This window comes from Camellia sinensis, chromosome 7, assembly GCF_055761805.1.
Source record: "Camellia sinensis isolate YWXY chromosome 7, ASM5576180v1, whole genome shotgun sequence".
Lineage (NCBI taxonomy): Eukaryota > Viridiplantae > Streptophyta > Magnoliopsida > Ericales > Theaceae > Camellia > Camellia sinensis.
The window spans coordinates 26,037,691-26,053,319 of NC_138967.1; the positions used below are offsets into that span (position 1 = coordinate 26,037,691).

The following is a 15,629-nucleotide window of genomic DNA, read 5'->3' on the forward strand; positions in this document are numbered from 1 at the left end:
ACAGGTAAGAAGTGAGCGGATTTGGTTAGTCTATCAACAATAACCCAGATTGAATCCATACCTTTTCTGGAGCGAGGCAATCCCACTATAAAATCCATCGTGATATGCTCCCATTTCCATTCCGGTATGGGTAAGGGTTGCAGTAATCCGGCAGGTCGTTGATGTTCAGCTTTGACCTGTTGGCAATGAAGACATTTGGACACAAAGTCGGCAATTTCTTTCTTCATTCCTGGCCACCAGAAATTCTGTTTCAGATCTTGGTACATTTTCGTATTCCCCGGATGGATCGACAAATTCGAATTGTGGCCTTCTTGCAGAACTCTTCTTTTCAGTTCAATATCATTCGGTACACACAGTCTTTCTTGAAATTTCAGTACATTATTCTCAAATTTGAATCCCGGTCTCGGTTTGGATTCTCTTTCCTCGATGATCTTCTTCAAGAAGTCATCAAGTTGTTGTTTCTCTTTAATCTCTTCAATGAGTGCTGGTTGGGCAAAAATAGCAGCTAAGGTTCCACCTTGTTCTCTCAGAACAATTTCAATTTCAGATTTTTCAAGGTCACAAAGCAACTCTTTCTGTCTGGTAAGCAAACATGCTACGTTTCCAATTGATTTTCGGCTCAATGCATCGGCAACGGTATTGGCTTTTCTCGGATGGTACAAAATCTGCAGGTCATAGTCTTTAATCAGTTCTAGCCATCTCCGCTGTCTCATGTTCAGTTCATTCTGTGTGAAGAAATATTTCAAACTCTTGTGGTCGATATATACTTCACATGTCACCCCGTACAGATAGTGATGCCAGATTTTCAGTGCAAATACGACTGCAGCAAGTTCCAGATCATGGGTCGGGTAGTTCTTTTCATGTGGTCTCAACTTTCGGGAAGCATAAGCAATTACTCTCCCATTCTGCATTAAAACACATCCCAAACCCTTATGAGAAGCATCACTAAACACAGTATAACCATCCGTACCTGAAGGTAAGGTAAGAATCGGTGCAGTCACTAATCGAGTTTTCAACTCCTGGAAGGCGATTCTCTTTGGTCAGTCCATTCAAATGATGTCCCCTTTTGTGTCAGTTGGGTCAACGGTAAAGCAATCTTGGAGAAATCTTTGACAAATCTTCTGTAATATCCAGCCAATCCCAAAAAGCTTCAGACTTCAGTCACATTTGTTGGTCTAGGCCAGTTCACTACAGCTTCAATCTTCTGTGGATCAACAGAAATCCCATCTTTGCTAACAATATGCCCCAAAAACATAACATGGTCAAGCCAGAATTCACATTTAGACAGTTTAGCATACAGTTTCTGTTCCCTTAAGGTTTGTAGGGCAAGTCTCAGATGTTGTTCATGTTCTTCTATACTCTTGGAGTAAATCAATATGTCGTCAATAAATACAACAATAAAATTGTCAAGGTATGGTTTAAAAATTCTGTTCATAAGGTCCATAAATGCAGCAGGGGCATTCGTGACTCCGAATGGCATAACTAAAAATTCATAATGGCCATACCTCGTTCTAAAAGCAGTTTTATCAATGTCTTCCGGTTTAACCTTCAGTTGATGATACCCCGATCTGAGATCGATTTTGGAAAACTCTTGTGCACCCTGTAACTGATCAAATAAGTCATCAATGCGCGGTAATGGGTATTTATTTTTCACAGTTACCTTGTTCAGTTCACGATAATCAATGCACAGTCTCAGTGAGCCGTCTTTCTTCTTTACAAACAAAACAGGCGCGCCCCATGGCGAAGTGCTAGGCCTAATAAACTTCTTGTCTATCAGTTCTTGCAGTTGCACTTTCAGTTCCTTCAGTTCAGTTGGAGCCATTCGGTAAGGAGCTTTAGAAACCGGCTGTGTTCCGGGAATCACATCAACAGTAAATTCAATCTCCCTGTCAGTCAAATCTCCTGGAAGATTATCTGGAAAAACATCTGGGAATTCTCTAACTATAGGAATACAGTTCACATTAGCATTATCATCAGTAGATACAGTCAGTACAGAACACAGATATCCCTTACAGCCCTTCCTAATCAGTTTAATAGCTTTCATAGATGAAATCAAATACGGTGGGGGTACTACTCCACTCCCATTAAACACAAATTCAGGCAAACCAGGTGGACGGAAAATAACTTGCTTGGTCACACAGTCAATAGTGGCATGATATTTTGTTAACCAGTCCATCCCCAATATAACATCAAAATGATCAATGTTCAATGGCAGTAAATCAATAAACAGATGCATATCCCCAACAATAATTTCACATGCGGGGTACATATAAGCACATGTCATGGATCCCCCTACGGGTGATGATACGGCTAACAGATAATTCATGGGTTCTAAGGGTCTATTCAATTTCCGTGAGAAAGCATGCGATACATAAGAATGTGTAGACCCCGAATCAATCAATACATATGCATTTTGTGCACAAATAGAGAGGATACCTGACACAACGGTTTCAGTATTTTGCACGTCTCCAGGTACTAGGGCGAACACTCGGCCCTGCCTCATGGGCTCCTTCCCGGTAGCTTTGGGGTTTGGTTTCGGTGTAACAGCTGGTGCCGCTACGCTTGGTGTAGCTTTACTACCAGTTTGTGGAGCAGAAGGACAGTCTTTAACCATGTGGCCCACTTTGCCACACCTGTAACAGGCTTCTGATATCTTGTAACAGACTCCCTTGTGTTTCTTACCACACTCAGAACAGGGTGGAATGAATCCACTCCCTTGACTGGGGCTAGTTGTCGACCTCGTATTCTGTTTCTTGTTGGCCGGGTTGTGCTTGCCTTTCTTGAATTTGAAACCCTGCCTTTTTCCATGCCATTCAGTTGTTGGTGTTTCGAATTGTTTCACTGCTGCAATGTTCGACTCGACCATCAGTGCCCGGTCGAGAACACCCACAAAAGTCGGTAGTTTCAGAACATTTATTCGGTCAAGAATTGCAACATTAAGGCCACCTTCAAATTTTCTGGCCTTCTTATACTCAGTATCCACCATATGCGGTGCATAACGGGCAAGTTCAGTAAATTTTGTTTCAGATTCGGCAACCGACGTGGTGCCCTATTTCAGTTGTTCAAACTCAGTTACTTTCCTGTCCCTGACACACTGTGGGAAGTACTTTTCAAAGAAGGACTCCTTGAACTGAGCCCAGGTCATAACAGTATTTGTATCGCGGATCAACATCCACCACCTTCTAGCTTCTTCTTGTAGGGTGAAGGTAGCTAACAATACTTTATTCGCTTCTGAGCACGGGAACACTTCAAATAGTTTTTCTGTTTCCAGAACCCAAGCTTCAGCTTTTAACGGTTCAAGGCCTCCCTGAAAGGATGGCGATTTCATTTTGCTGAACTTCTGGGTAAGAGCAATAATATCCCCATCATTCACATTCACATTAGGTTCCGGCTGTACCGGAGGAGGAGGTGGGGGCTGTGGGTTCTGTTGTTGTTCAAGTCTAGCAGTTATCAGTTCCATCATTCTTTCCATTCTTTCCATTCTTGCCTCAGTAGATGAGGATTCTGGTTCATTTGCATTGGTTGCATTATCCATTTCACTATAAGCAGTTATAACAGTTTTAAACATAAGAAGTCATTTGTTTAACAGTTTACCACATTAGCATGTATGCAGTCATAACATAACCACACACTTTTCAAGTTCATGAGATGCCCTAATTACTTTTCTAGGACACCCTATAGCTCATTTGGACACGTGTGTGCGGTATGACTCGTGGTTAAGTATCGCTCTGATACCACTCTGTCACGACCCAAACCCGGCCCTATGGGTTTAGCACCGTAACCGGCCAGTAATCCGAGATTACCGAAGGCCTGCAGGACAGTAATACAGTAAAACAGAGTACAGGGCCTGGCGGAAGCCAAAATAGTAAATAAACAATGCCCAATGAGCTGCGACAGTCTATATGCAAAAAGACTTTTCACACATTATACGTAACCAGTACAGAACAGTATGCACAATATTTACAATCATTCCGACCAGGGACTCAACCCTATTAAACAGTACGGTAAACATTCAGTCTATACAAAACAGTGAGACGGTGCAGAAGGGGGAATTGTAAAACACCCCTAAGCCTTAACACGATAGGCTCGGAACCTCGCAGTGAGGCACATGGGCTGGCTTGACAAAACTGGAGTTACTCTGACGCTCCTAGCTCCGATCTGGTGGCTGAGCACCTACATATATATATAAACAGTGAGCTAAAGCCTAGTGAATAACATAGTGCGTAAAGAGGTTATGAATGAAATGTCCTTACAGTAATGAAATCAGTTCATTAAACAATACTTCAGTCTTTCAGTCAGAACAGTTATTCAGTCATATGTGGAACATCCATTAGCATAGCAATAAACAGTAGGTCTTAAAGACCGAACAGTAATGATGGCCATCAGTCAGTAAACAGTAGTGGTTCCACGAGGGAACCGACAGAGATCTCTGTAACAGTAACAGTAACAGTAACAGTAACAGTAGATGCCAAGGATGCTACAGTACAGTTTAGAATATAGGACATACATTCATTCAGTAAACAATAGCAGTTCAGTAAACAGTTCAGTTCAGTATTCAGAAGATAATCATTTGAACATATCTTTACACAATTGTTACTCACAGAGTTCGGGCTACAGTAAGCTAGAGCGTGTCTCCCCAGTCACCAACCTTACACAGTTAACAGATTGAACACACTAAGCTACGCAATTGGGAAATATAACAACTTAATCCCTAATGCCTCAGTGTGTTCTACCTCTATATCCTCAATAAGATGTCTTAAACTAGGCCTAAGAATGCCTAGGATGGGATGAGGATGCAAGGAGGCACACTTAAAAGCATTTTCAGAAAAACAGAGTCCCGCTCGAGCGCAGGTTTCCCCGCTCGAGCGGTCATGCAATAAAGGTACACGCTCGAGCGTAACTTTCCCGCTCGAGCGTACTGTAAAAGTACTGGATGGGTGAAATCTCCGCTCAACGCCCGCTCGAGCTTGAGACATGACTCCGCTCGAGCGCCCGATCCTCCGCTCGAGCGGACTGTAAAACAGTGCAGAGAGATGCTGGTTGCTCGGATTCCACGCTCGAGCTCCAATTTCCACGCTCAAGCGGAAGTGCAAAATCTAGAAAACCCAGATTGCACCTCCAAACTCAAACTCAAGTTCAAATGCATCAAAACCGATCCTCTTGGGCCCATTTTCTGGAAAACATTTATAAACACATAGAATAACATGGTTCAAAGCTCAATTTGAGAAATCAAAGCCCAAGGGTGTTTAATTCAAATCCAATTTCAAACCATTTTCCAAGAACATGGAGAACTTGCAAACATGCATGATCTTAAATCATTTTCAAAGCTTTAATGCTGTTTCAAAAGAGCTCAAACCTTCAAAAACAAGATGAACTCATGGAGTATGACCAAAAGGTGGACATGCATGTGAGGAAACGTGGACTACAACCTCAAAACTTCAATATATGTACATGCATGCAACAATTAAGCCACAATTCAACATCTAAACCATGTTTTGGCTCTACACTCCATCAATATGACATGAACCATGCAAGAATCAACTTAAAACATGAACAAGAAGACAATGGAGCTACCTTTAGTCTTGTAGTTCAAGAAGGGAGCTCAAATATGCAATCTACCCTTCAACAATTCTTCAATTTCCAAGCAATATTGAGATGAACTCAACTCCTCAAGTCTCTCTCTCTCTCTATGGTCGGCTAAGGGTCTCACAAATAGGCCAAAGAAATGTTTGATTCAATGTATAAGGCTCAAGTGTGTGTGTGAGATAGTGGTCCACTAGGGGTAGTTTGGTAAATAAGGCCAACTCTGCAATTGATCAGTATTTAAACTAATTTAATCATACCTAATCAATTTTCAGATAATTATACCATAAAATCATATTAAATATGACGATCATAATACACTAACCCATTTCCGGTTCGGCCGCCGATAAGGCCTTCAATTAATAGTTTAAACATAAAACACGAACAGATCAAACAAACAGTCAACATATAAAATGCAATTCAAACAGATGTATTCACTCAATTCAGTTTCAATTTCGGTCAGTCAATTCAGTACTTTAATCAGTTCAATTCTCAGTCAGTTATCAGTCATTATCAGTTCCGTTTAACAGTAATCGGTGATTATCGGTAATCAATCAGTCATTAATCAGTAAACAGTATGAGCGTTGTTACAGGCACATGGCAAACATACTCTCATGGCAACATTCACACGCGTGCGAGATGCTAAAGCATAAATACTTACATCGTACTCCGTGCTAAAAACAGGGACATGTTAGCAATCAATGCATGATCCAAGTCCATGTTAAGTGCCTAATGCATCGTATACAAAATATCACTAGAGTAGGCTCGGCTAGTTTATGAATGACATATGAAAATGCACAACTAACATGTATTCAATTCGGAATTTGAAATACAGATGTAGTTAGAACGATGCGCCGAGCCCGGTGCATGCAAAGCAAATGTATGAATGCACGAATGCATTGCATGAAGTATGCTAATTTAAATGTGCCCTAATACTAACCATAAAAGCAGGTAAATAAAAGGGAAGAAAGAAGTGGGGATTGGAAGACATACACACCACTCACACACACTTATTACAGACTTGCCCTCACTCGGAGGGACCAAATAAATAATACAAATTAATTAACTATGCAAGCTAATTTACAGACCATCTAATTAGCTAAGCAAATTAACTAATCTAGGGAAAATAGATAAATCGCCTCGGGAGGAGAGCTCGATGCAATGCATGCTCGGTCCTACTCGGAAGTGCACCGCCATGCCTAAGCTGCCTCTGTTTTCCTTGACATACTCCTCTGGAGACTTCCAAAGTCTCAGGACTGCTTCCTTGGACATTGGGGGACACCACCGACTAAATGGGATTGCCACCGGCAGTGGAATGCAGTCACCGGCCATTGGTGAAGCCATCGGCCGAGGGAGGATTGCCGGTCGGCACTTGGCACTGCCGGTCGGCAGAGAGTTCCTGCAAAACCTGCAATTGACAGCAACAGAGGGCAAGGCAGAGCATGGCAGTACAATTCAAGCCATATATGCACCAAACATGTTCCTTATCATGTGAATGAGTCAAAGGGACATGCTTCTTGGTTCTCGGACCATCAATCACACATTTCAATGCGTGATGGCCCAAGAGACCAAGTGTGCACATTTTGATGTCAAATGCAATGCAAACCAACAAACCAAAGCCCAATTCCTATCACTAAATCAAGGAACAAGACATGCATGCTAAATGCAATGCAACCTAGGCATGCGAGCTAAGGATGCAACATGGTAATGTAAACAAGCAAGCAATGAACAAGCATGCAAGCTAGTGGCATGCAAGACGTGATGCAATCAAAGCATGCAAAGCGTAAGACATGTAACAACATGCAAAGAGTGGACTTAAACTAATTCGGGCAGCTCTAATTAGGCCCAAAACAGTGGCCATAAACTTAAGAAAATGGACCAAACACACTTACACACATGCACATGTTAAGGCCTAAGCACTTAAGCATCAAAGGGCATCTTTTAAGCACACTTAAAAGGGAATAATCATGGGCATGGGGCATGCATCAAACTCTGAAAATTATGCAAGAACATGGTGCCAAACCAAGCAAGCAAGATAGGCTAAACATGCAATAAATGGCCCAAGCATTCAAAGCAAACTAATGAAGTATTGAACTACACTTAGCAAGACCAAACATGGCATGAACTTATTAACCAAAAACAGAGTTTTAGTACATTAAGACAAGGCCTAAAGATCACTTAGATGGCATCCAAATGACCTAAATTCAAAGGCATGCACAAATGCCAAAACATGGAGCATGCTACACAAGCTTTCAAAGCATTAAAGAGGTGTCCAAGGCAAGCATACGAGCATGTCAAAGGGACTGAAATTATGCTCTAAATGGTGCCAAACCAATAAAATAAAGCAAGTAATGCATGCTACACACTCATACACTTAAGGCCAACAAGCCAAAATGCAAAGGGGGCACAAAATGCATGGCAAAGTCGATCCAAAAAACTATGGACAGACCTCAATCATGACAAAATAAGCACAAAAGCTTCACAAGGCTAAGCCTAAAACATGCTTGAACAAGGGTTTACAACCTAAGGCACGTTAAGGCCTAAACATGGCATTACAAGGTAGGTATGCTAAGCATGCGTGGCGTACCAAAACCAACGAAAAACAGAGGCATATTATGACATAATAGGCACAAAAAACAGCCAAGGCATGATCAACATGAAGCTTAGCTAGGTGCTCCCTCAAGAGGCCAAAAATGGTCCTTTTCAAGGACAACGAGGAGAGGGGGTGGCCCTCTCCTGCCTAGGACCTCAAGGCACCATCCTCACCTCTGAAATCCCTCAAGATTTTAGTGGTGAGGAGGCCCAAACATCAAGGTCTCGGAGCTCACTCAAAATAGCACAAAATGGGGCCTTTCAAGGCCTAAGAGGGGTCAAACTCCTCCAAACCACAAAACACTCTAAACAAACTATTTAGAGGGCCTAAAAATAGAACTTTTTTGTATTATACACTAAGCAAAAAAATAGTTCTAAGATAGGTAAAAAAACAATGCAAAAATGGGGAATATAAAGGCAAGTTTCTTACCCTTGAAGACTTTCTTCAAAAATGGTGGACCAGCTGGTTCTTCAAGCTCAAAACCACCCAAGAACTTCAAGAACAACCTCTTGGAACCTCAGTAGCCAAGGGAAGGTGTAATACTATGTGCTTGTGTGCAATAGTAAGACACAAATGCACCTAGACAAACACAAGAGGGAAAAAGAGAGAGAGAATGTGTATCAAACCCTAACCCTAAAACTAGAGCTCTCCTCTGTATTTTTTGTCTCTAAAATGTCTAACCCTAAAGCCAAGAGGTGAGGGCTCCTCTTATAGAGGAGCCAATCTTGTAAAGCTTACAAGGTAAGCTAACAAGGAAGCCATCCCTCCATACACGTGTATGGAAGGGAACAAAAAGCCATACAGCTGTTCTAAAATATCTACAAAAGCAGATGAACAGTAGTCGGCTGGCCAAAAATGTCATTTTGACAAAAATGACTGCCGACCGGCAACAAAGAGTGCCGACCGGCCACATACATTGCCGATGGCAACAAAAACCAGCCGGTGGCCTCTAGCCACTGCCGGTGGTGTGTGGGGATGCCTCACAAGGCGTTCCCTGCCCTCCACGGCAAAACACAAGTGTTTGGTGCAAAACCAGACACAAAACGGTCGAGTTCGGAGATCCTGAGGCAGGGCTCATAGCCGAGACCTCCGGGAACTCCAAACGAACACAAACATGGATAATCACCGAGTGTTCAAACGGTGACGTCCAAGTCTTGAGGACGGTCGAAAATGGGGTGTCTACACTTAGTTTATTATTGAAAGTGTTCGTTGTCGACACTTGTTTGTAAGACATGTATTTATATATGTATTGAACTTAAGTCGATAGGAAAACAATACACAATTTCGTAGTTTTTTCCTAGCAAATATAACTATATATTACTAAAGCGATACATGTTAGAAAATTAAAGTATCCGATGCTAATATAGTGAGAGGGAGATTTGTGTCAAACAGTGGGTTGAGCTACACCAACACGGAATGTGGTGTTGGGCCATGTGCGAACAACCTGAGATGCATTGTTGGGCCGGACCAGGTCCACACTGAATATGGCGCCAGGCCAAATTAAGGTTGTTTAGATTGTGGTGGGCCGAGCTGGGCCCATATGGAAGATGGTGTTGGGTCAAACTTGACCGAATTAGCTCATGTCGTTGGATTGAACTACTCCAGCATTGAGGTTTCAGATGGCAGAGTCACGTGGCAGCCGAGCTGTAGACAGTCTGGGCTATAATCGTTAAAACATAGATGGTCTGTGGGATCGCGGTGTGTAGTCGAGACAACGAACCACGCTCCAGGTGATACGGTTAACGCTTTGGCTGAGCATACTCCCTCTGAAAGGTCGGCTTGGCTCAGCGCGGTGTCGAGGTGATAAAAACGATGCTTATGATTCACAAGTAACAGCTCGGTCCAATATTCCACGTGGACCAATAACAAGAAGAGATGAATCCACTCCTGGTATGCGTCAATACCGTTTGGCGGTGCGACAAATACTGTATGGTAGTTTCGGTCTCTACACATGTAAGAAATTCAAAGGGGAGCACAACCGTCTGTCCAAAGAAGGACAACAGAGGTGGAGCGCCGACAATCTCTGAGACTACATGGCCAGCCTTGAAAAGGAGGAGCATGCAAACGTTAGAGGTAAGTGATTTCAAACTCTCTCTCTATAGTGCTCTGCCTTCTCTCTTATCCCAGAAAGCTAACTTGGTCGTCGGAGGGGTTTTCCAGCAAACCCACCCGCCGGGTAGCTCACATTTGTTTTGTTTACAGTGCGACGGAGTTCTAACAGAGTGAAATGAGCTTGGTAGCAAGGAGGTACAGAGCGAGGTGAATATTTCTCTCCTGTACAATTGGCACCGTTTGTGGGAAGTTCTTTGACAGACAAACCTTGTTCTCCTAGCCTTTCTGACTGTTTTTCATGGCAAACAATGACGAAACACCACTATCTGTCGTCGACAGCATCACTCCAGAATCAATCCAGAGGAGAGATGGCCCTTCCGCCATTCCGACCATGGCGAGCCTAGAGACTTCGCCTGGAGTGCCACCTAGAGACGTATGGGACAAACGCGCGAGGAGCACTGACCGTTTTCAGAGTCCTAATGGGCGCCGACGACGAGGAGAATCGCATGCTCAATGCCTGAAGCACAAACTTAGGGACTAGGATGCCCTCATATGGAGGATGGCGGCCGAGATGGAAACCTTAAAGTGACAGATCAAAGGGAAGGGTGTTGTTGGAGTGGGAAACCACAATGAGTGCACCCAACCGCATCACTCCGGTAGCTAGCACCAGCAAGGGCACCCTCCCTCTCCATTACTAGGAGTTATGGGGTAGGCGATTTTGCCCCACCGGTGGAGACGTCGTGCATGCGAGACAGTAGCTATCATCTCTCATGTCTGTCAATGACGTTGAGATATTCCTACTCCGCCCTCATGGAGGACTTAAGGGACGTCATAGAGGAACGTGCACATCACAGAGAGGCCCAAAGAGTGCCAGCGCTATGGAGGCTAAGTCCCAGAATCCATTGCAGTGAAGAAGTGGCCATGCCGCCACCTAGAATAATAATTCCAGCACGGGTGGACAGAGACTTGGCAAGACTCACCACCAGCCCGTTGTCTCTGGAGATTGACAGCACACCTCTTTCCGTCAGATTCCATCAACCAAAGTTCACGTTATATGATGGCAAAACGGATCTGTACATGCACGTTAGTCATTACCGGCAAGTAATGGCAAGTCATCAACGCAACAATGCCTTGATGTGTCTCATGTTCCCAGTGAGTTTGGGTGAACCAGGCTTGAAACGGTTCGAAAGGCTCTCGGAGGGGAGTATCGAGGGGTGGTAGTAGTTAGCGGAAGCCTTTATCACCAGATTTAAGACTAACACCCGAACACTGAAGGAGGTCGACCACCTCCTGAGTATCAAGATGGAATCAGGCAGTTCGTTGAAGGCATATAATGCCATGTATTGGGACACTTACAATGGGATCCTCGATTGCCCCACTAATTTGGCAATTGCCTAATACAAGTGAGGCTTACTAGTCGGACATAGACTACGAGACTCGCTTACAATGCACCAGCCCACATCCATGGAATCATTGATGCAGCAGATTAATGAGTACATCCGAGTTGAGGATAATGCCACCACAGCTACCACAATCGAGAAGGCAAATCCGGCTGTGATGGACAAACGTGTGGCTAGAAAGGTTCACTCAGTAGGACAGGAGGATAACCGCCCTAATAACCATACTAGAGAACAACATCTCAGTGCTAGCCGCAATGATAGAAACAAAGGCCGTGGGAATGACCGAGCTACTACTCCTCGCAACAAAGAGAAACATGCCAAGAGAAAATTGAAGGCATGGATCGACATCACTATTGTTTGTAAGATTCCAATTTATCGCATCCTCAGTGAAATTCGAGGTGAGCCATATGTCTGTTGACCAGCAAAATTAGGGGATGCACCGTGGGGCTTCAACTCAAGGTACCACTACACTTTCTATGAAGAAAAGGGGCACCACACGGAGGACTGCGTGTCGTTAAAACAACATTTGGAGGAGCTTGTCGCGGCTGGGCACTTGGACCAGTACATAGACAAAGGTATGAGGGCCGCTCCGCAAGGGCAAGCCGAGCCAAATGGGATGGTCGTCCTGGACGTCGCGCCCCAATGAGTGATCAACGTCATTCATGAAATCATCGAGCCGGCATGAGTATGCGAGCTCAGGGGGATGATTAAGAAAGTTAAGCACATAAGGGAAGTGCTCTCTGTTCAGCCTGACATGAAGAAGGGGATGACCAAGGCACAAGACATTATGACCTTTTCCAACAAAGACTTGAAAAGAATTCAAACCCCTTACAACGACTTAATTGTAACCCTTCGCGTCATAAACTTTGACATCAGAAGAATTTTGATCGAGCAAGGGAGTTCGGTCAAGATCGTGTACTATGACGCATTCAAGCAAATGAAGCTAGAGAACAAAGACTTAGCTCCAGTAACTTCCCCCTTGGTCAGCTTCAACTCACAATTAGAATGGCCAATTAGGAAGATTATATTGCCGATTAAAGCAGGATCGATCACAAAACAGGTAGAGTTCTAGTTGCTGAAGGTCCCATCGACATACAATCTGATCTTAGGGAGGGGTTAGTTGTATGCCATGTAGGCAGTCGCTTTGACTTATCATTGGGTCATGTGCTTTCCTACCCCAACTGAACAAATTGAAGAAGTTTGATAGGATCAAGTGATGTCCAAACAATGCTTCGTCGCGGCCAATGGCAGTTGGGCAATAAAGGGCTTCATCCAGATGATAGAAGGACCAGAAGGCAAGGGGGTCCTAGAAGATGTGGGACGAAAAACTGAAGAGAAATCAGTTGAAGATTTAGTGGAGGTTTGGATTAATGACAACGATCCGAGCAAATTGTTCCTCTTGGGCTCGTCATTGTCCAGCACCGAACGGACGAACTATGTCAACTTCCTGGTCTCCAACATTGAAGTCATTCTGTGGACACCTTATAATATGCCTGGCGTTGACCCTAGCTTTATTTTCCACCAGTTGAATGTCTTTCCTTACGCAAGACCGGTCATTCAGAGAACTCAGTGCTGGGCTTTACACCATGCCGAGATAGTGGCCGAAGAAGTCAAAAGCATACTGGAGGCGGGGGCAATTGAAGAGGTGCACTATCCCAAGTGGATCTCTAACACGATCATAGTACCATAGAAGAATGAAAAATGGTGGGTATGCATCGATTACAAGACGGTCAACCGTGCACGCTCGAAGGATAACTTTCTACTCCCAATGATTGATCAGCTGGTGGATCTTACCGCTGGTCACCAAAGGTTTAGCTTTCTTGATGCATACTGTGGCTACCACTATATAGCCATATATGAGCTACACAGAGAGATCACCTCCTTTATCACGCCAAGAGGCTTGTACTGCTACAAGGTTATGCCCTTCGGCCTGAAGAACACCGACGTGACCTTTCAAAGGATGGTGACCCAAATGTTTGCCCCTGTACTTGGCCGCACTATGGAGGCCTACATTCACGACATGGTAGTAAAAAGAAAAAATGAGGCCCAGCACCTTGCCAACCTAGCTGAGATGTTTACTATACTAAAACGCTATAAGCTGCGCTCAAATGCCTCCAAATGTGCTTTCGGCTTTGGGACAGGAAAGTTTTTGGGTTTCTTGGTTACAAACTAGGGTATAGAAACTGGCCCTTCACAGATCAAGGCAATCCAAGAGCTGGAGCGACCAAATTCCACAAAGAACGTGCAACATCTTGCCGGAATGGTAGTTGCGCTGAACAGATTTATCAGCCGGTCATCAGATCATTGCAGACCCTTTTTCAAGACTTTGAAAACCAAGTTTTTCTGGGATGCAAAATGCAATCGTGCTTTGACAGATATAAAGGCATGTCCCTCTTCCCCCCCAATCCTGGTCACTCCACAGCTAGACGAAGAGCTCTATCAATACTTTGCCATTTCTCAACACACAGTGAGCGCGGTGCTTGTCTGAGCTGAGGGGATTTAGCACCTTCTTATTTTCTATGTCAGAAAAACAATGCTTCCATTTGAATTGAGGTATCTGTCGCTTGAAAGATTGGCTCTTACTCACATGATAGCCTCCAGAAAGTTGGCGCATTATTTCCACGCCCACACAATAATAGTGCTAACTGAATTTCCACTCAAGGTGCTCTTTGAGAAGGTAGATTTTATTGGCAGAATTTTGAAGTGGGTGGTAGAGTTAGGGCAGTACGGCATCAAGTTTTAGCCGCGCACAACCATCAAGGCACAAGCCTTGGCCGACTTTGTGACAGAATTCGCCCTTGGCACTCACCTTGTCTGTTCTATTGATTTGGCTAGTGCGGATTTGACACAACTCATGGTTTCAATGCCACTGACTGGGGGGGGGGGGGGTGCAAGTCATGGAACGGTAAGAAAATCTTGAGCAAACGGAGGATGACCCAGCCGACCTACCAATTGGTAAGGCGGATGTGCATGTAGGAAATCTGCGCATGAAGCCGACCAATGTCTCAGACTTGCAAAGCTCCCAAAATCCATCTGACTGCTGGAAGTTGTTCGTTAGAGAGATATGGAAACTATTCATCGATGGGACTTCAAACAGACAAGGTGCCAGGCTAGAAGTTATCTTAACTTCGCCAGATAGGCTAACCATTGAGCATGCCATCACACTGGGGTTTCCTCTATCCTACAATGAAATGGAATATGAGGCCCTCCTTGCCAGCCTGAAAAGTGCTCTGCGGATGGAAGCACCCAAGATCATGGTGTTCAGTGACTCCAAACTTGTCATCAACCAAGTCTCTGGTGAATACGAAGCCAAGGATGAGAGGTTGGCCAAGTATCAAGTGCTAGTACGCACTGAGGTCAAAATGTTCACCGCAATAAGAATGGAACAAATCAACCGCGAAGAGAATAGTCAAGCCGATGAATTGGTCGGCTTGGAATCCATGTAAAACACCTTTTCAAATCCTTGGATGATCGAGTTCTTGCCCCAACCTAGCATCGAGGAGCTAGAGGCACCCGAGGTACTCTGCACCCACTTGGGGCCATCCTAGATAGATCCAATCATCACTTTCCTAAAAGATCGAGTTTGCCCACTAAGAAGAAGGAAGCCTACAAGATATATGCCAAGTTTGAGCGGTTCTGGCTCTCTTCATCTTGTGCCTTCTACAAGAAGTCCTTCACTGGGCCATACCTAAAATGTGTCCACCCCAGCAAGGTTAAAGTTTTCCTTTTTGAAATTCATAAAGGTATGTGTGGTAGCCATATTGGGGGCAAATCACTAGTGTACCGAGCAATTTCTCAAGGCTATTGGTGGTTGTGCATGCAGGCCGACATGCAGAAATACGTTTGTAAAAATTTGCTCACCAAATCCACCAACCGGCTAGAGAGTTGCTTTCTTTGACGAGTCCTTGGCCGTTTACACTTTGGGGGCTAGACATTGTGGGACTGCTTCCAACTGCCCTGGGCAACCGTAAATTTTTTGTTGCTGCTACTGATTACTTCAT

The 15,629-nt window shown here is 44.1% G+C and overlaps 1 protein-coding gene across 1 annotated transcript; it reads left to right on the forward strand.

The window, feature by feature from the left end:
• Positions 1–14,615: 14,615 nt before the first annotated feature.
• On the forward strand, positions 14,616–15,074 carry LOC145795683 (uncharacterized). The gene has a single exon (XM_082880539.1). It carries the CDS (start codon positions 14,616–14,618, stop codon positions 15,072–15,074), a length of 459 nt encoding a protein of 152 aa, XP_082736665.1.
• Positions 15,075–15,629: the final 555 nt, after the last annotated feature.